The 20,641-nt window shown below is 42.1% G+C and overlaps 2 protein-coding genes and 1 long non-coding RNA gene across 5 annotated transcripts; 2 read left to right on the top strand and 1 right to left on the bottom strand.

Moving 5' to 3' along the window:
- Positions 1 to 1,826: 1,826 nt before the first annotated feature.
- lcp1 (lymphocyte cytosolic protein 1 (L-plastin)) lies at positions 1,827 to 16,736 on the bottom strand. Its single transcript, XM_081599675.1, has 17 exons — positions 16,622 to 16,736; positions 12,081 to 12,219; positions 7,824 to 7,908; positions 7,480 to 7,628; positions 7,274 to 7,397; positions 5,754 to 5,886; positions 5,553 to 5,634; positions 5,298 to 5,463; positions 5,011 to 5,153; positions 4,651 to 4,746; positions 4,366 to 4,561; positions 4,196 to 4,274; positions 3,990 to 4,104; positions 3,773 to 3,906; positions 2,862 to 2,982; positions 2,546 to 2,670; positions 1,827 to 2,414 (listed from the first exon to the last, which is right to left on the bottom strand). Exons 3-17 carry the CDS (start codon positions 7,885 to 7,887, stop codon positions 2,282 to 2,284), a joined length of 1,860 nt encoding a protein of 619 aa, XP_081455801.1. The 5' UTR covers positions 7,888 to 7,908; positions 12,081 to 12,219; positions 16,622 to 16,736; the 3' UTR covers positions 1,827 to 2,281.
- LOC145548764 (uncharacterized) lies at positions 2,346 to 7,500 on the top strand. Of its 3 annotated transcripts, XR_014084762.1 has the most exons (3): positions 2,346 to 2,437; positions 6,517 to 6,818; positions 7,223 to 7,500. It is a non-coding gene; the product is annotated as an uncharacterized LOC145548764 (long non-coding RNA). The 3 variants fall into 3 exon arrangements; XR_014084760.1 differs by lacking the exon at positions 2,346 to 2,437 and having other exon boundaries at positions 6,352 to 6,818; positions 7,227 to 7,500; XR_014084757.1 differs by lacking the exon at positions 2,346 to 2,437 and having other exon boundaries at positions 6,352 to 6,818.
- Positions 14,560 to 20,622, top strand: LOC103460209 (GDP-Man:Man(3)GlcNAc(2)-PP-Dol alpha-1,2-mannosyltransferase-like). Its single transcript, XM_081599683.1, has 6 exons — positions 14,560 to 14,714; positions 14,924 to 15,145; positions 16,186 to 16,388; positions 16,590 to 16,758; positions 17,508 to 18,145; positions 19,152 to 20,622. Exons 1-6 carry the CDS (start codon positions 14,662 to 14,664, stop codon positions 19,433 to 19,435), a joined length of 1,569 nt encoding a protein of 522 aa, XP_081455809.1. The 5' UTR covers positions 14,560 to 14,661; the 3' UTR covers positions 19,436 to 20,622.
- The last annotated feature ends 19 nt before the right edge of the window (positions 20,623 to 20,641 follow it).

The raw sequence follows: 20,641 nt of genomic DNA, 5'->3' as shown, positions 1-20,641 counted from the left end.
TCAACTCTTATTCTATAGAGGATCAGATCGCGATCAACCTTATTTCATATTATTACCATCTTATCCTATGGTGGACCCTCTCAACACTTTTTGTGTCTCTTGAGTAAGTCCTTGATTGGCTACCGCGTTCTTTTCCGAGGGCAGTACTCCCCGAGGATAAAACCGACAAAACCTAGCCTGAACTTTTCCCGCGTCCAGGAAAAGCGGGGGACGGCCAGTTCCCACTGCAAGCCAATCATCCTTAACACCTAAATCTTCACACCTAAATCTTCACACCTAAATCTTCACACCTAAAAACTACTTTATTTCTCCACACCTAAAAACTACTTTATTTCTCCACACCTAAAAACTACTTTATTTCTTCATACCTAAAAACTACTGTTTCTTCACACCTAAATCTACTTTTTCTTGTCTATACTCCTATGAACAGTTAAACATGAATTTGAAATGTATGAAATTTAGACAAACCTGGGAAACAGTACAGACAACGGCTGATAACTGAAATTTATACAGACCTGAGAAACAGTACAATGGTGTATATTAAGGAACAAATGTCCTTACCTTTCATGTGGGCCCCACACCAGAGTACTGTTCCGGAAAGCCTGCGCCTGAACGGCCAGTCCAATCTCCGCTCATGTGTCAACACAAAACCATCCTCTGCTACCAACTGTTGGGAATGGAAATCCCGATCGATGAATCATAATTTGTATTGACACACGGAGCATAAAATCAGCCAAGAAAAGCATTCAGACTTTACTTATTTTATTCACTTTCAGCGCTGAAAGGAGACGCTTTAACCATTACATCCGAGAAGAGTTTCTAAAAAAGTCTGTAGCGTCTGAGGAGAAAGAGGAGGGTAGCTGATTATATGGACTGAAGACACTCCCTGAAATCACACCATGTCTCTGTGGCCTGGGAAAACGTTTCTTTTTCGTGAGAAATGGACCTTGGTGTCTAACAGAATCAAACATGTAACTTTTTACTATGGGCCTTTGTCTAACAGCGTGTGACTCTTTCTCGACCTTGGTAAAGCGTCTCAACAGAAGTAATTTAATTATTTAAATCAGATTTAGTGAAGCAGGGAGACACTGAAGCCCGATATGGTCCTTTCTTTCATTGGCTGCTGTTTTGTAACCCTGACGACCTTCCAAAGGTTTTCTAAGAGACGACTTATCACCTTAGTGCCAGTCTTCACTATACTTCATTTGAAAAGGGCGACAGGAGTCTAAGGGGCGCCATAAAAAAGGGCCAAGAAAAAAAACTAATAGGTTATAAAAATAATTTTCTAATATAAAAAAAATCTACACTAATTTAGCGGAATGGCAAAAGAAATTCCGCTAATATTTAAAAATAACACTTTGCCCAGCTGTTTGTTCCCGTTTACCACACATTGCTCGTTGCTCGCTTTGCTGAGTGAGGTAAGTTTTGTAAGTTACAAAAGTAATCATCATTCAAAACGGCTCAAATTACCTGGTGCTCAAGGAATAAAAAGATGACGGAAACGGAGGTACAGTAAAGATGATATAATTTGTTATTTAGCAGAATGTGGTGTAGCAGCTGTGCTAGCTAGCTAACACGGAGCTAATCCAGCTAGTTTGTCGCGATTTCATTCTTAAACTCAAACTTCATTTTTCTAGGTGAAAATTAATCTCATGCATATCTTTTTAAACTTTTAGTTTTTCTCAGTCTCTGGTTAATATTCTGTCCATTAACACGTAACCATAGTAACAATTAACTTTCCTAGATTGGCCTTTATCATGTCGGACCAGAACCCTGTGAGGTTTCAGTTCTTTACGTCAGGATAAGTCAATGAAACGCCACCAACGTTATAATAAAAACAATCGCTTTATTTATTGTAGACATGGAATGAACAGAAGGCTAATCCATTCACATTTACAGAGCATTATGGCTTTGTTACTAGAAATTAGATTTAGTGGGATGAAATGGAAGCAGAAATTCTTCATGATATGGCATCTAAAACTGACAATTCAGATCAACTTGACCCAAACACAAATAAATAATACTGTGTTTTAATATGAAGCCTCTAATTTATGTTGGGGATTAGCTGATCAGACACTGGGACGGGTTGGATTATTGTTGAACTGTATGTACTGTACAGGTGCTTTATGTCTTTAAGATATTGTCCGAGTTTAAAATGGTATAACAAACTGTTTTTGTAAAGTTTCACAGCCTCCTTGCTTAAAGAAGAAAAGATGAGTGCTGCTCCTCCCCTTCGCTCTCAGGTTCACCAGGCAAACGGCGAAGGCTTCGTCCGGTCTCTTTAGGCTCTCCTCATGCCACGTGCCATCAGGCAGGCGAACACCGTCATCACCATCTTAGGTTTGACCTCCACCAGGTCCTCGGGCAGCGCGTACACCCGGGCGCCGATCTTCCTGGCCATGGAGATGGCGTACCTGATGACAGTGTTGCAGCTCAGGTTAGGTGAAACACAGGAACCAATCTAGACCCGACTCTTGAGACTTCTGGAGCTGTTTCCTCATCTAAATCTGCTCAAATATCTGAAGTGCGAAACTCGTGTTCATACTTTGCGTTGTTGAGTTTCTCCTCCTCTGTGAGGTCTTCGGTCTTCAGCAGGTCGTATCGGATCGATCCGGGCTGGATGGCGTCGATCAGATCCAGAACCGGCATACTGCTGCTAATAGACATGTCCTGCACACACACACACAGGCATCATCTGAGGTTGTTCAATGTTCAGTGGAAATGTTCAACCTCTACAACGTTTATGTGGTGAACAGCACCACCATCTATTATAATGCGTAAAAAGAAACTCGATCTTCATGCTACAGTGTCATATTACCCAGAATTCCTGACCTATAGGATGACTTGCTTGGGTGATTTACCTTGAAGCTTGAGATCGTGCCTTTTCCAGCCTGTGTGAGTGTTCCATTGACCCAGGATACGATGGTGTCGTCTACAACCTTCTGCCCATCACCCAGATCCTCCAGGATGTTCAGGGTGTACCTGAGGAAGAGACGGACGGATGAAGGTGTGACGCAACAACCAGTGGAAAGATGGCACCCCTAGTTAAAGATGTGTAAAAAGTTCTCAGCTACATTCATATTTTCTTGCAGTAGCGATGATGCCACAAACCAAACCTCTTGCAACAAAATCACAGGTGGCACAAATATTGATACCACTGTTGTCAATAGTTTGTTTCACTTCTTTTTAAAAACAGGCCAGCATTGGGTCTCCTATAATGCTCTTAAGGTCTCACTAGATAAGCTAGTCCTGGGTCCTCTCTTTAAGTTTTAGGACTGATTTAGCCTTGGAAGAAGGCAGATTTCCTGTCTGGTGAAGCATTTTCCTAGTAATCCTGCCATGGATTTCCACATTGTATCCTGTTGTAAAACCAGTTTTTGGCAGAATCCCACTGAATTTACTGGTGTTTCATAGAGTTTATCATACCATCCAATAAGGATCTCAGGGCCTGTGGAAGGCAGACAAGCCTACAGCCCTGGACATAAACTTCATATACAGCATGTTGTATATGAACATGATGAACATGATGAACCTTGTGTGTATCAAGATAAGTGTTCTGGGGCTAAAAGAAATCTCCATGAAACGTCCAAGAGTACTGGAATATTCAAGCAGTACCAATAAAAGCTAAAGTTACTCCAGGAAGATCAAGCTATTAATATTTAGGTTGGATTTTCTCTCTATGGCATTGGTCTTCAATAAGTCCCATGGATCTGGACACTCAGATGGGAAACATCTTCCCTAAATGAATGTGTAAACGGGAATGAGTGGTTACCTCCTCATGAGCTGCCAGAGCAGAGCGAGGGTGAGGGTTCGGTTTCCTGCGTTCAGGTCCTGACCCGCGATGCCAACCAGAGAGAACTTGGCCTCCTTTTTGCCCAGCTCCACTGCATAGTTACAGTTCTCCAGCTGGAAACCAGAACAGCAGATGGTTAGTTCAAGTCCAAGGACAGAGAGAAAGTCTTCTTCAAGTCAGAAGTTTCCTGTTGTACCTTCTTCATGTTGCTGCCCAGTTTAGAGTAGGGAGGCTTATTGACTCTGTCCCAGTCTACTGGTACTTTGATCTTCTCATACAGCTGGAAGATGACGAGGGCATCATCAATGTCGCTGTAACACACACACACAAACACACACACTGTCCATTAGTCTCTGTGGTTAACAGCAGGCTACAGGTGGATGCCTAACAGAGCTTTCTTACGCGTAGAGATGGTTGACACGAGGGTTGACACCAAGAGAGTTCATCCAGTTCCTGAAGGTTCGCTCCTCCCTGGTTTCACCTGCAGGCAAAAACTGATCAAACTTCCCACAAAAAAACACACAGTAAGAAACGACAGAGGAGACCCGGGTCTTTGGAAGATGTAGACGAACCTTCGATGGAGCTCCAGTCGATGTCCTGGTTCTCTGGCTTCTTCAGAGCTGGGTACTTATTGAACAGATTGGCAACAAAAGCCAAGTTGAGCTTTGGGTTGCCACGGACGACGTCGGCGGGCATGACGAACTGCCTGCAGCCGAGCTTGTCGGCCTGGTCCAGCATGCATTCGGCCCTCTTCAGGTCCTCTTTCTCCTGCAGAGATGTGAACGAAAGTCCGGGGCGTCAGGAAGGTGGGACTTCTCTCCGGAACAAACAATTCTGATTGGCAGATAAAATCTCACCCTGATTCCTGACATGTCGATGGCGATGGGAGGAACTCCATCCTCGTCTCCTTTGGGTGCCACCTGGTTCAGGATGTTGTAGTACGCCTTGGAGTCCTGGAATAAACCCGATTGAAGAAGTTAACCCAGACTTAACAACTTCAAGCTAGCTTATTTAGTTTTTAACAGATGGATTGTATAACCCATTTATAATTGATACCGAACATGAGTAATTTTCCTTCCACTTACGGTAGAGGCACTACTTTGTGTCAGTTTATCACATAAAATCCAGTGAAGTTGTGATTGTGGGGTAACAAAATGGAAGAAGTTTCATAAACACTTTTGTGTATGTGTGCTTGGAGCAGATGTATTTGTTGTCACCTTGATGTCGGAGCTGAAGTTGTTGATCTTTCCACAGCCGGCTTCCTCCAGGTGATAGTTGACCCAACGCAGCAGCAGCTCCTCTGGGGAAAGCTTCATGAGGTCCTCCAGACTCTCACCATCCCGCAGCAGAGCGATCAGTGCTGCACAGACCAGTAAAACCGTAACAATTATACCTCAGACTTTCCTGTCTTCTATGCTGAAGACTTAGAAGTCTGCACTATGTTTGGGTGCTTTTCTGTCACAAATTTCATGAGTTTAAATCTCGGCTCTATCCGAACACCCACCTTCGTTCCTGCTGATCTCGATGTCGGCGAACAGGCCGATCTTGATGACCTGCCACAGCAGACCCAGGACCAGGTGCTGCCTGCCCTCCTTCAGGTCCTCAGCCCCGATGTTCACCACGTGGCAACCGATAGCTGACGCAGAGTTCAGAGCCAGGTTCAGATTCTCCTGTTAGACCCAAACGCGCAACAAGCAGATTCAGCGGCCATGCAGACGACCTGCAGGAATGTTAGAGTTTGCAATCGTAGGTGTCTCACCTGGACGGTGAATGGGGTGAGCTTTTTCTTGTTGATGGTTCTCTCGTCGATGGTGTCTGGGACGGACAGGTTGATCATTTTGCTAACAGGGGAGATGGAGCAGATTTAAGCCAATAAACATGGTTGCGATCGCATCTTTTTAACCCATTTCTGACCCAACAACCTGAGAGAAGTGAAGGAAATTGAAAGTATGGAAGTTACCAGAGGACGATCCCGTCTCCCATGGCGGTGAACAGGTCGTTGTTGTCGGGATTCATGGGAATAAGGTGCTTACAGTCCGGATCCTTTTCCAGAGCTTTGTTGATCCAGTTCACAAAGGCCACCTTCTCCTCCTCTGTGGACCAAACAAATCACACCTCATCAGATCCCAGGTCATCACAGGATCAAAACACTCAGCAACACATTCACACACATTCCGCTAGGCATTAATTAAAAAAAAAAAAGTCAATCAATTTTATCATCTGTTGGAGTCTGATTTGATGCAGACCTGGTAGAATGTGTAAGAACGCTGAAAATAAATGAACCTCTTTGAATTCCTCTTTGAAAATCCAACTTGAGTTTTTTTATTGAGTGGGAGAAAAAATAAATAGTTTTTAGTTGTGCCAGCAAAATGGTGTAGTTTGTAGAGTACACCGTAAAACATTAGAACAGCATTCTGTTGTGGACTAACTTCTGCTCTGTAAGTCAAATAAATCATGTGAGTTTTAGATTTTGAATTGAAATGTGTGAGTTTGTGAAAGATAACTTACAGTAGCTAGTTTTGTTAACTTTTTGGTAATTTTGTCCTATCTCTAAGTAGGGAGGGCTTTTAAGTTAGCACTTAAATGAAAGAAGAGGAGGTGGGAACTATTTTTTTAGGGTATTTAGCAGCAGGTTTTAGTATCTTGTGTTGCACTCTGAGTGAGATGCTCTTTTTTTGTTTACATTTTTTTCTGGCATTAATCAATCTCTCTGTATCTGACAGTAATCCGACAGGAAGGGAGCAGAGAGTATTACGGAAACTGACGTCCGGCAAAGGAACCGAGACCGGAAGTTAAATTCAGGATAACCCACGTCCAGGAATTTATCTCGCGCTAACCACTGCGCTAGCGCCACGCTACGCTTCGACTCTTGCGTATTTTCTCGATGAACTGCACTACCTGTCTCTTTTAAAAACAGTAATCTGACGAGAAGAGGGGGAGACGTGCCGAGTGCCGCGTCCAGGTCTGTAGCTGCACGCGCTCCAAGAACCCCTCCACGCGACGACACGCCCTTCTGTATTTTAAGGTAAATATTCATTTTAAACCAACTGTCCGTTTGCAGTGTTTGAGGACAATGTTTTCCCAAATTGTTTGAGCCCTGTTCAAACTGAATGCTTTGATGTGATGTTTAATAAGATGCAGTCAGATATGTTGTTCATGGAAATTGAATCAAGAATTTAATTGAAACTATTTTAACTTGATAGTGTGAATGAAAACACAAAGTGAAGGACAATTTTGCATCTTGTAGAATAATTGTTTGGTTTCAATGACAGTATTATGCTAAAACAACACAATTCAACATTGATGACCTTATCAGAACTTAAAGAACAACGTTTAGACAAATTGTCTCTTGTTGTTCAATTAACTTGATGGTATTCAAATTCTGAGTTAAAAGCAAAACAGTTTTCTTGTTGATTTTGCATTTTCAAGGCAGAAGGTGAACCTCCATTTTCAAGTTACGCCACCGTCAGCTGTCTTTACCTGAGTATGAGTGCTGCGTGCCGGACTGCTCCGACGTTCCTGCCACGTTACAGATTCCTTCCTTCTTGTTGATGGCTTTCCTGAAGGTCTTGGCCACCTCGCTGCTCTTCAGACCGTGCACCATCTGGACCAAGGGAGCAGAACAGGAGAAATGAGCTGACTGGACACTCGTTGACTGAAGGCACGTCTCCGTTGACCCAGCTGACCTCGGTGAACTCCTCGAAGGTGAGTCTGTCGCTGGTTTTGGTCAGCTCCTGGACGATCTCCCGGACCTTGTATCCGGGCAGAGCCAGGTTGGCGGCCCTGAACAACTCGTTGAGCTCATCTTTGCTGATGAACCCGTTGCCGTCCACGTCTGACGGAGAGACGAGAAGGACTCTTAAGTGTGGTGCTATGTATATTTTACAATCTGTTCTTAAAACTGAAGCAGTTAAGGTTCGGAGCAATCATACAGATGGCCTTGCTGTAGAGAAAACCAGCAGCAGTTCCTCATTCATCCTTCCTCTATCAAAAACACAAGAGGAAATGACAACAAAGACGATTCTCTTACCAATTTTGGCGAAAGCTTCTTTGAGCTCCTCCAGCTCCTCGGCAGAAATCTTTGTGGCGGCCATGTTGGCAACTGGACCCTAAAACTGACCCAAGAAGAGACAAAACGTTTCCATAAGGCGGAGGTGTCTTTCAGGCCAGAAGCAATATGATCGGATCTTCTAATTTAGTGATGTGATGCAAAGCCTTCATAGTTCTCACTTTTGCCACTCTGAAACTTCCCCCTGCTGCAGCACTTCCTGTCTGAAAAACAACCACTTCTTTATATCTCCTTGCTGTGCAGACAACAAGATCTGCATGATAACCTAAGAGTTCCTACTGGACAGACGCAGCAGACGAACTCAGATCTTCCCCTAAACGGGTCACGTTAGAAGAACCCTCATTTATATTGTGGACTGAGATGTTTTGTTTTTTAATAACACAACCTTTCAGTCTCCAGTGAGAAACAAGAACATTCAAAAACCACATGACTATTACTGCTAAAAAGGCTTTAGCAAAAACTTTCACAATTTACTGTCAGAATAATAATTTGCTTGGTCACTGCAGGGTTTTACAGTCATGTTTCTTTTACAGTCATGTTTCTTATACTGTGGTGCAAGTAGCACCTGCACTACTTGGGTTGCTTTTTGTGACACTCAGAAATTTTTTTTTTAGAATCCTGTTAAAAGGTAAATATGAAGTAAATTAGCTGTAACTTAAAGCCAAAACAGTGGAACGACACCTTTTGTTTTTAAGAAAGTCAAAGTGTAGCAAACTGAAGCAGATGAACCCAGAGAGTCGGTTGCAGCTAATGCTACGTAACATTAGCTAACTGGGATTAGCCATGTTAGCTAAAACACTAAGGAAGCAAGCTAAGAAATATAAGTTGTGCATTTATTGATGATGACATTAAAACTATGAATAGGGCAAAAAAATAAAAAGCTTTATCCAGTTTCAGTCAGTAACGGATAATAATAAGCTAATAATTCCTACTTCAGGAGGTCTTTCTGTTTCTTTCTTCATTTTTTACCTGAATATGTTTTTAATATTTTGTAATCAAATAAAACCTGAGGTTAGCAAAAACATAAGATCAGACTTTCAAAAAGAAAGTTTGAATCCTGACAGCAGCTGATGGTGCTGAAGTGTTTTCAGCCGGTCAAAGATGCAGATATTCAGTCTTGGCCAGTGAAAGAAAGACGCGCATGCTGAGTTTGTGAGCTTCGATCTGCAACAGACACTGGAGCAAAACCATATTTCTGCTGAGTAGTGGATGTGGAATAGCTGACATTCATTTGTTTTTTCTGGTTGAACTCATCTTCTAAATCAACGTGTCTGAGCTTCAGTAAGGATTTTATTCAGTCACTCTCTGAGTTGGCTAACGATTATTAGCCAATTCAAGAAAGAAGCCATCATGAGGCCATAGAAGAGTGGCTAAAAGATTAGACAGGGAGATGAACATTTTGTTTATTGTGGCGAAGGACGAATTCCTATTTATTTCACCACGGAACAGATAAACACACGTTTCTCACTCAAACGAAACCATTCATAAAGTTCATGAAGGTATTTTTGTTTCCCTAGAAAACGGAAAAGGTCAGACCAGTGACATTTCATTTGCTTTAGCGATGATCATATGACATGCAGAACATTTTATTTTAGGGTGTGATGATTCACCCCGAACGCGTCGGTGTGTTCGCAGATCTGGTTTTTGGCAGTTCGCAGGACATTTTAAACCACAAAAGGATTGACTTCGAGCTCGTTAGGCGTCAGTGATTTAACTTCCTGCTCCTCTGCAGTGAAGGACGAGCCTGATGATGAAACAATAAAAAAAAAGATGGTGAAATATTAAATCTCTTCCCACTTGAAGGTGTTGCTCATATTTTAATTCTCAGTTAAGCCGTTCTTTAGAGACGTAGCTAAGCTGCTGTTCACTGAAACTAACTACACACATAACCAGCGGACTGACCTAAACGTTTGGAGTTTGTATTCATGAACGCCTCATTTATTCAGACTATCGACGCCCACTGAGGACAGAAACCTGTTTGTCAAGACAACAAGCTTCAGGCAGAGAACCGGGTCTTATTCTCTTCAGCAGTTCACTGAAACCCAGAGAGCTGCTGAGCTTTCCTTTGGACCGACGACGGCTTGGATGGTTCACACCAACAGAACTGATTTTAGATTAGTAAGAGGAAGTGCTTCTATCTGTTGAAACGATATCCTGTTAAAACATTGCTGTCAGAGAAGCTTCTGTTGACTTTATTGTATTTGTAAGAGACATTTTAGCGTATAACATGAGTTAGCAAGATGCTAAAATGGCCAAACAAAAAAGAGAACTAGCCATAAAGGATTACAAATATGGTGAAGTCCTGTTGTTTTTTAGTCACGTGCTTTCCGGTGCAGTCTGAGTTTGTGCAAAGGTAGATGTTTAAACAGCAGTAAAAGAAAAGTAAATGTTATAAAATGAGACGTCGAGGCAGTGAAAACAGGGAAGTTGTTTCTTGCAGCGGACAGCAGATTGGAAGCAGAAATGAAACTTGGCTCTGCTGAACTGCAAACCTGACCAGTTTTTCTGCCGTTTTCTCACTGACTTTTAACATGTTGCCAAAACGGTAGATGACATTTAAAGTGTGAGTTTTGTTGCCGATTATGGCTCCTCTGCCGTTTATCTCCCGTTTTTACATGCAGCGCAGCCTGTACAGATTTCTATCAGCTCTTAAAAGCAGCTGCTTAAAACTTCCTTCCTGTGTTGCTAAGAATCGTAGTTATTCTGCAGAGCTACTCTGCCATTCTGCAGGAAATTCACACCTTTTTTTGTTCTCACCTTTACGTTAAAAAACATATTCCTGCTGCATCTCCTCTCTCTGCATGCAAAACCAGAACATGAGCATGTTATGTCAGAATCAGAAGCTTGTTTGGTTATTTCTGCTGAAAAGAGTTTTTCATGAAGTCAGAAACATAAAAGGTTCATGTTTATCTCAGGAGGCGCGTCCCGTGTTTTGAATTTTCTATATTTGATAACAGTTTGATGCTAAAACGCTAACAAGTTGCAGGAGCTCAGATTTTAGATCTGTACAGTTAGTTTGCATGTTGACAGGAGGTAGATGTTACTTCAAATCAGGCGTTTATTTTCACTTTGACATTAGTGCTCGTCTCCAGGAATATTTGACTCGAGACACAAACGTTTTTCCGTGAAACTGAATAAAAAGTGACCAATAACTTCCTTAGATCAACATTACTATAAAATGACACCCACATTGTTTGGACGACCTCTTCCATTGAGACAATTGTGCTTTTAAATAATTTTTCAGTTATTGTTTTTTTTTTTTTTTTTTTTTTTTTAAAGGAGCAGGCAGCAGGGGGAGCTAACATTCATAAACTCCACTAATGCACCACAGAAGAAGAAAACATAAGTCTCAAATGAGATGTCTCTTGAGTTTTGGGCAATATTTTATTTATTTATTTTTTTCAAACAAATTTGTGACTGTTTTCAGAGTCTGTTTTGTGTCTACGTGACGCCTCTCCTGCCTCAGACCGCAGCAAACACTTTGCACTTTTTTATTTCTTTAACCTGCTTCCTGTCTGCCATCTTAACGCGTCAGTGAAAATGCAAGGAGAAAGGGGAAAATGACTTCCATCTGCACCCTTTTTTGCACCGTTTTTTCAGAAATAATAAATATTTGAATCTGCATGTTAGCCATCAGCAGAGGTTCAGTGTGCAGAAAACTGCACGGATTACAGCAGAGCAGCTCCCAGACCCGTGTCACACACGTGTTTACGCTTCCATGGGTTTGGTCATCTTATAGGAAACAAGAAGGTTTATTAATCATAAATCAAATGCCGATGTTTCTTGTAGGCCCACGCTGCCTCAGGGGGAGTTTTTTCTTTCTTTTTTTTTCAGTTGATGCGAGGCTAACCACAAACTTCCTTTCCTGCTAACTGCAGCGCTTCAAGCTGCTCCTTCCTCTCGTCTTAGACCTCCATGTGCCCTCGTCGTCTTACTTATACATGAGCAGCGGCTGAATCATTTTAAACGATTCAGTCGCTGAGCAGTTTTCCAGTGCATCTTGTTGTGCATGAGAGCAGCTTCTTCAAAAATATTAAAGCAAAAATAACTAATTGTGCAGAAAGTCGGGGTAAGGATTACAGAAAGTCACAGAGACTCCAGAGTTTCCCCCTTCTTTGCCTTTTCATCAGAGGAGTTACTTCCTCTAAATTCACCTGATACCTGAGCAGGCGCCCAAACGGATGCGAGGCGAACCTGATCCGACCTCCGCCACCTTACCTGAGAGACGAGGCGAGGGGGTTGGAAGGTGAAGCGGGTGCTTTTTTCAGTCCGTCCGGCTCCTGTTGCTGCTCACCGCTCGACAGGCAGCGCTCTGAATCGGCTCGGTCTGAAGGGGCCTCGGCTCATCTATTCAAATCTACGAGGAAGGAAGTGACATGCGGCACTTTAGAAACAGGAATCAAAGAGCTTTTGTCTTTATATGGCAATGAGCGCGGGCTTGCGAGTTCAGGTGACCTCCGCAGTCGGTTTCGTGGGGCTCTGGTGACAACATCTCACTGTCTGAAAAGTAGAACGTTGTGTAAAAGACGGGTAGGCCTGTCGCAATAAATCAAAGAATCGCGCGATAAATTAAAATGAACTCGATCATTTTCATTTGCACAATTTATCGTTTTTCTTTTTTCTCTTTTTCTACCATAAACTGGATGATAAAAGTCTTCAGTCTGGTGTTTTGGTCTCATTTTTTGAAGGACAGTTTTGTTTTGCAGACTCCATAATTCATTTTATTTGCTGTTCCTGTTTTATTTGCGATATTTACAATATTTTCCAGTTCCAGTGTTAAGTTTTCATTAGAATTTAACATTCTGTGATCTTTGACAATGCGTTCTTGCATTATTATGCCTTTACCTTTTATTACTTGAAAATAGTCTCAAAAACAATATTATCGTTTATTGCGATAACTTCTCTTACGATTTATTGTCCAGCAGAATTCATCATGACAGGCCGAGTAGAAGGTGGAATATTTCTTGCCTGTCATTTCAGAAAGGGAAATGGTTGTTTTATAGAGATTCATAACACACAGAGTAAAATAGATCAAGCTTTTTTTATTATTATTATTATTATTTTATTTATTTATTTTTTTTAATGATTATGGCTTACAGGTAAATAAATCCCAAACTTCAGTGTCTCAAAAACCTAAAATCAATGAAAACTGATGTCTTGAGGAAAAAAGTCGGCCTTCTGAAAGGTTTGTACATTTCTCTGCACTCAGTGCCAGGCTGGAGCTTCTTTTTGCAGGGTTTGCTGCATTAGTGCGGCGTGGAGGGGACCAGGAGTAATGAAGCCCAGGTTGCTTTGATAAATTGTCTTAGTGAATTTTGGGTTTTTGTTAACCGCAAGTCATAATCATCAGAATTATAAGGAATGCATGCTTGGAATAAATCATTCTGCATTATTTCCATTACAAATGTGCACAAAACTTTGTTGATATTTCGCTAAAGTCTCAATTGCAGAGTTTGCATTGAATAAGAAATGCAGTTAAAATCACATGTGAATAAGTTATTCATAAACATGGAGCGAAATCATCCTCCAATACGGCATTTGCATACAATATTTTAATTTTTTTTGAGAAATACTAGTATTTTATTTCCTTGATGCCACGTGGGTTTGACATCTGGCTGGTGAAACATCACCAAACATTTTATTTCAGTTTTATGGAAATAAAATGTTGTCCCGTCTGAACAGATGGCATCTGTGCAGAAAACTGAAAAAGCAACAGTGTGAATTACATTTTAATTATAAAAAAAAATTATTTAAAAAATAGTAAACAGAAACAAAGAATGGTTAGATGAAACTTTAGATGAAGAGTGTGAGTTTGTGTCATCTACTAGTGAATAGATGAATAAAGACATGATTGTAACCATGGAAACAGGTCAAAAAAACTGCCAGTGATTTTTTTCTTTCTTTTAGGTCAAAAAAGCTAAATAGGTATTTATGATTGCAGTGTGTTATGTTTCTGTATTGTACACTGGTGTTTAATTTTCTGAGTAAAACTTAAACAAAACTAGAAAATAGTAAATTCGCCATGTTCACTGTAAAAATACAAAATTTTACCAAGTTCAGCAAAATATCGGAGCTTGTTTTAAGTTAATAATTCCTTAATATTGATGGAAAAAGTTGTAGTTCCATTAGCAGATGAAACTGTCAATTGTTCAGTTGTAGAACATTCAGTTTTGGCATGATATAATATGTAATCCTTGGAGTTTCAGGTGTTATTAGTGCTAATTTACATTCACTTTTCAAATACACGGTCGTATGCACCTACTCCAACATCTCCTGACCGCATGAATGTCAGAGGCCTCTTCAGATGGGTTGCAAAACTGACTGCTACTGGAGATCCTTCTTGGCCACCAGCCACAACCACTCTTAAGACACTTTGATGATATGAGTAGCGACATTTAATGTCTCTTTGGAATATAATTGACTGTTTTTTATGACGTCATAAGCTCAGATCACTCTGATAGGCCGCTTCCTGGATGACCCACTGGTTCACGTTAAGAAATGCACCAAGGATGGAGGTTCCCTTTTTCGTCACATCATTTCTAGATTGCGACACTTTCAAAGTGGTTGTTAAGTGTGATTTTTTTTTTTCTTTCAGTCTTTTGCTTCTGAATTAATTAAATGTGGTGACGTACATAAAAACTGTCTAACACAGCTGTGAACCACAGCTTGCTTCCCTCGGAGGGCAGAAGTAGTCAATCACATGTTGATGACGTGCAGGTAAACAAAACGCTGAGCCAATCAGAGAGCGGAGGCTGGATCAGCTGACAGGTGGCGTCACGTCAGAAGCTGTGTTGACAAAATGGCAGGACACGAACATCACCACTTCTCTCTGTGCTTCTGCGACTTGATGAGGTACAATGCTCTGTTTTTTTATACCAAAAATATAGCATTATATAGAAAGAAAGTGTCGGAGAGAAATGCATTAATGTATTGATTAAAATTTAATTGAGGGGACAGTGCTAAGATTAGCCTAGCATGTAGCAGGCTAACGTCAAACTGAAACAGGTTTCAGGTGAACTCCTTCCGCTCTGCTCTCAGCTCTCCGTCTCCCTCCGCCGCAGGTTGCTGTGGTCCCTGGTGATGCCCTGCGTCTACCTCAGCCTGGCCCTGACCCTGCTGCTGCTCCTGGTTCTGCTGGGGCTCCGCGTGTGGTTGCAGGGTCGCCGCAAGACCCGCCGCGCTCAGGACGGCGGCCCGGCTGTGGCTTTCTTCCACCCGTACTGCAACGCAGGAGGAGGCGGGGAGCGGGTGCTCTGGTGCTCCCTGAGGGCCCTCATGAACCGGTAACCCAGTGCTCCGGAATAAAGCCCAGCCACATCCTTTTCTCTAGATAATATCTGTTCCGTGCTGCCACTGACAGGAACCTGATTTAAAGGTTTCAGGTGGCACCGTGTTCAGAGGCTACGGTCCTCGATGCGGTTGTCCCGAGTTCGAGTCCCGGTTTTCCCTCTCGCCTCTCTCCAGTGCCTGTTTGCCTGCTGCTGTTCAATAAGAGGCCACTAGATAACCACGAAACCTTTAAAAGCAAAGGTTTAATTGTTTACACAACTGGAGATAAGAGCAAACTAGTGTCAGGTCTCGGTGACCTGTCTGCGTCACAGCACCTCATGATCACGACCCATAATCCTGTTTGAGTATAATAATCTATTTTAGACCTCAGTAATGTCCAGTTTTCAACCTCCTCATATAGGGGTGGTCCACATAGACTTAAAATTGATCCTGATATTTTATGGTACTTTTGTGATAACAACAAAAGTGATGAGATTACTTATTTTTTAGGTATCTATATGTAATATATATTATAGAGAAACACAAATGCTGCACTAGAAAACATCCCCATTTGTAATGAGTTTCTTTAGGACACTAGTGAGAAATTTAATCTGAATCACTAAACTGCACACAGTAACTGCATTTAATCATATTGCTAAATGTATTGTTATGTATTGATGCTCTCATTGAACAAACCTACAGAGAGTCAAAACATTTCGTTATGATCTCATTTTTATAAGGGCGCTTTCCTTCAGGCATTGCTGATGGCTTTTTTTCCTCAAAGGTTTTCATCCATTAAAGTCAGTAAGAGCTTGTCTGACAGTTGCCCTGGTAACTGATTCTGATGCTTGATAGGTTTGTGGTTGTGCCATATACCTTCCTTATTTAAACGATGGATTGAACAGATCTCTGATAAGATAACTGCTTTAAACTTCTCCAGAACCGTCTCCCTGACCCGTCTGCTGTCTTCCTTCATCTTCCTTTTTTTTTTTTAAATATTTGAAAACCTAAAAATGGAGAACTTATGGCAACCATTGCCTCCCCATTATTCCAGATACCCCAATGTTTCCTTTGTGGTGTACACGGGGGATAAGGGAGTGACTGGTGAGCAGGTCCTGGAGGGGGCCCGGCAGCGTTTCAACATAACTCTACCCCGACCCGTCACCTTCATCTTCCTGCGTCACCGCGGCCTGGTGGAGGCCGCTTCGTACCCTCACTTCACCCTGCTGGGACAGAGCCTGGGCTCCATGTTCCTCGGTAAGACATGAATATAAAACGTGCTGAGTGGGTTTAGAAAAAGTAAAAAAGATCCACGGCTCAGTTTTAGGGTCGGTTCTGGTCAATCGACTAGTAATCTGTGCTTCTACAAGCGTAGGCCTTTCTGGATCTTTGGGTGTTTTTTCTTCTTCTTGGTAAGATAAAGCAGCTAACAGAGGAGTGTGTGTGTGTGTGTTTTAGGGTGGGAAGCTCTCACAGCTTTTGTTCCTGACCTGTACGTCGACTCCATGGGCTACGCCTTTACGCTTCCAATCTTCCGCTACTTGGGAGGCTGCCAGGTGGCGAGCTACGTCCACTATCCCACCGTGAGCACGGACATGTTGTCTGTGGTCAGAGAGAGGAACCCCAGGTAAAGATCACCGTTCAGCTTTACATCAAGTTTTAATGTTGTTCCCTCATCAAAAACACACCTGGAGTGTTGCTTTGATTCATGAATGTTTGGGAAATCCTTTAATCTCCCGTAGCAACCATTCAGCTGCCACGGCTGGACGTAGCTCCGCCTTCGTAACAAAACTCCTCCTAAAAAAACTATTGCTTATTTTCAAGAAAACTATATGGGTGTGAATGAATGACACATCATTCATAAAACCACAAACACACATTGTTCTTGAAAAACATTCATTTGAAACAGGTTGTTAAAAATGATTAATATCAACAAGCTGCACACAGTAACTGTATTTAGACATATTTTCAAATTTATTGATATTTATCGATGCTCTCGTGGAAGAAGTGCAGAAAATGTCAAAAGTAACATTTCCGATCAAGCTGTCAGTTTTTTTTTTTAATTTACCATTTTTAAAATTTAAAGTTTCTTTTAAGACAAAGAAAGAAATCATGCTCTTGTTTTTAGCTCGTTTTATTATCTTTACTCTGTTACTTCCTGAAGGCTCAGTTTAGAAAGAGCAGGAGCTTCTTAAAGAGACAGAGGCATTAATTACAGTCAAATTTCTTTTAAGTCATAGGAAGGTAACAGTTACTTTATTGTGCTATAAAATGATTCCATGTGGCTGAAAAATACAGCATACTGCCCCTTTAATGAAACGTTCTCTGATTCTGAGCAGAAACTTTAACATATTTACCCCAAACCTTTAACTTCAGATTCAACAACGCTGACTTCATCTCCAGAAACCCGGTCCTGAGCGCCGTGAAGGTGCTGTACTACTGCCTCTTCGCTCTGCTCTACGGCCTGGCCGGCTCCTGCAGCGACGTCGTCATGGTGAACTCCACCTGGACGCTGGGGCACATCCTGGCCCTGTGGCGCTGCCCTGGCCGCACCAGCGTGGTGTACCCGCCGTGCGACGTCAGGGCCTTCCTGGACGTCCCGCTGGAGGGGGAGGAGGACGAAGACGAGCTGGAGGAGGGCTGGGAGGAGCTGGGGACCGAAGAGGACGGGAGAGGAGGAGCGGGAGGAGAAACAAAGTGCCACTCCATTGTGTCCGTGGGTCAGTTCAGGCCGGAGAAGGACCACTTGCTACAAGTCAGAGCGTTTGCCAAGCTGCTGGACAGGAAGGGGGACGGGCCTGGGGGCCGGGAGGCGCTGCGGCTGGTGCTGATTGGCGGCTGCAGGAACCAGGAAGACGAGGACCGGGTGCTGATGCTGCGGGGCCTCTGTCAGGAGCTCGGCGTCTCCGACCGCGTCGACTTCAAGCTCAATGTTCCATTCGACGAGCTGAAGAGGGAGCTGGTGAGCGCCACCATCGGGCTGCACACCATGTGGAACGAACACTTCGGCATCGGTGAGAACACGAGAAACGGCCAAGTCTGTGTTAGCATGACGGGAAATGAGTATTTGATACACGTCTAAAGACCGGAGAGGTTGGTGGAGGGATGATCTGCTGATTATTGTTTACATGAACCAATTGGTAGCAAAAATGTCTAAGAGATTTCCAGGAATTAGTTCTTGCTCTTTGAGTCTGTATTCTCCAGTTAATGATTAATCCATTAATAAATTATTTGACAATTATTTCAATAATCAATTAATCACAATTTGATTAATCATTTCAGATTATTTAAGGTTATTTAATTTGATTTGACTTGCATAAGGTAAAAAAAATAAAAACAGAAAGCTGTTTCTGAATTTTTATAGATTGTCCATGTCAACATTTTATTCTGGAGTATTAATGAGGAAGTGAAGATTCTAAAGCAAAATGCATAAAAAGCAGAAGAAATCTAGATTACCTCACTGGGATAATAACTATCTACGTCGTATTTGTTTTCAATGAACATCAGTTACGTGTTTCTCAGGTTGTCATCCTTAAAAACGCTTAAATTCATGTACCTAAAATTAAGGCCTTGAAATTCCTTTAAAAAGCAAGTTGGCCTTAAATAATTAATCACAAGTCTTAAATTTTGTCTTGGCTGAACGAGTTAATCTCGTATATTCTGTGTATTTGCAGGACTTTTCTGTCAGGCAAAAGCAGAGATTTTTATTATGTTCTGTAACTCGAGGCGGTTGAGGCTCCCGCTAACTAGCTGCTAAAATACACTTGCTAGCAAGCTAACTTGATTGCCTCTATCCTGGGTTAGTGCAAGTTCATCCCCGGTTGGCTGGACGATGTTTGCACATTTCTGTGGAGATAAAGGTCTTACATTCCATTCATGATGGTCTTAAAAAGTCTAACATTTGAGTTGGTGAAACCTGCAGAAACCCTGATTTCTGTCTTTAAATAATTTCATGCTGTTATTTTGAAGGATAAGTCGGGTTTTATGGTTTAGACGTCCATCCTGTCTCTGTCGTTCCAGGAGTGGTGGAGTGCATGGCCGCAGGAACCATCGTCCTCGCCCACAAGTCAGGCGGCCCGAAGCTGGACATCGTGGTGCCGCACGAGGGCAGGCAGACGGGCTTCCTGGCGGACAGCGAGGACAGCTACGCCGCGGCCATGGAAATCATCCTGGCGCTGACGCCTTCGGCTAAGCTGGAGATAAAACGCGCAGCGCGGGAATCCGTGGGACGGTTCTCAGACCAGGAGTTCGAAGCTTGTTTCCTCGCCGCCACGGAGGCTCTGATGGATCAGCTGGTGCGGTGAGGACGAGCGAAGGAGACCTGGTGTCCAACTGGGACTAGAGACGGCCGTCTGGCAAGAAAGCTAGCAGACTGGAATCCGAAAACAGAAGAAGCAGCTCAGGAGAGGAAGAATGCACCTCTCCTGAGGTGCAACTCAGGAGAGGTGCATTCTTCTATTAGTGTAAGTTTCACTAATATCACTGGGCAGTGATCTCATTCTGTTTAAAACAAGCTAAGCTAACAGTTAAAGTGCAACACAGTGCCTCATTTATTAGCTTACTTACCAGGAAATATGAAATTTCTACATTAGTCAAATTTCTCTGCTTGCTCTCCAGATTTACAACCAGAAAAAAATCTCTGCTCTGTACAGACTGAGGAGAAAAAACCTGAACATTCCCAGCGACTGTTACTGATATGTAAAAATGCCTTTGGGTCGTATGAATGACGCCGTGTTCCAGGCTAAAGTTCCTGGCCGTATGTGGATGTGTGTTTCCTGAACTGATTGAAAGATAATCCAGGTTATAGGAAACTCTCTGTAGTTGAAATTGATAAATGTTTATGGTCAGATTTAAAGAGGATCATCTTGAATATTTGACTCAGAGATGAGTTAAGGTTTTTGCGGTTGTTTGATTTGTCAATCATCTGGTTCAGGATGTGGGTCAATCAGACTTTGTTTATGCAACGAGGCGTTTAGTTTCCCCTTTGCTTCCAGTGTTTCTGTTTTTACTAAGCTGGACTTAGATTAGACTCACTGTCAACTAATCTGGGGAGAATTATAGGAACTGCAAAACGGAGATTTTCTTGAATTTCGTTCTGGGTTATGCTGTCAGTGCTGACATAATTTTGAAGAGAATTATTTTTTCTGACTTGTAAAGAAATGAAATGGATTATTTAAATATGATTTTTCTGTTAGAGGTTAAGTTAAGAGGCTGTCTCTTTTTGCTGCTTCATGTAATCTCTGTAGTTATATTTAATATGAAGGTTTATCTGAGGTGACGGCCAAATCTACCTTGTCTGAATGTTGCTCTTCTCTCGCATTCCTGATTTTGATGGGCATGATAATATAATTAAAGGTATATTACAAACCCTCATTTTAAAAAGGCATTGATGCTGTTTAAGTCTGTGTATAGAGAATGTTTAGATTCCTGGAAAAATGGAAATTACACTTGAATAATACACAATAAAAGCAAAAGAAAAGTAAAAGATGAAGCTGATAATCTCTTGTGTG

Source organism: Poecilia reticulata, chromosome 2, assembly GCF_904066995.2.
Source record: "Poecilia reticulata chromosome 2, P_reticulata-male-v2, whole genome shotgun sequence".
Taxonomy (NCBI): Eukaryota; Metazoa; Chordata; class Actinopteri; order Cyprinodontiformes; family Poeciliidae; genus Poecilia; species Poecilia reticulata.
This window is presented reverse-complemented; position numbering and strand designations above follow the sequence as displayed.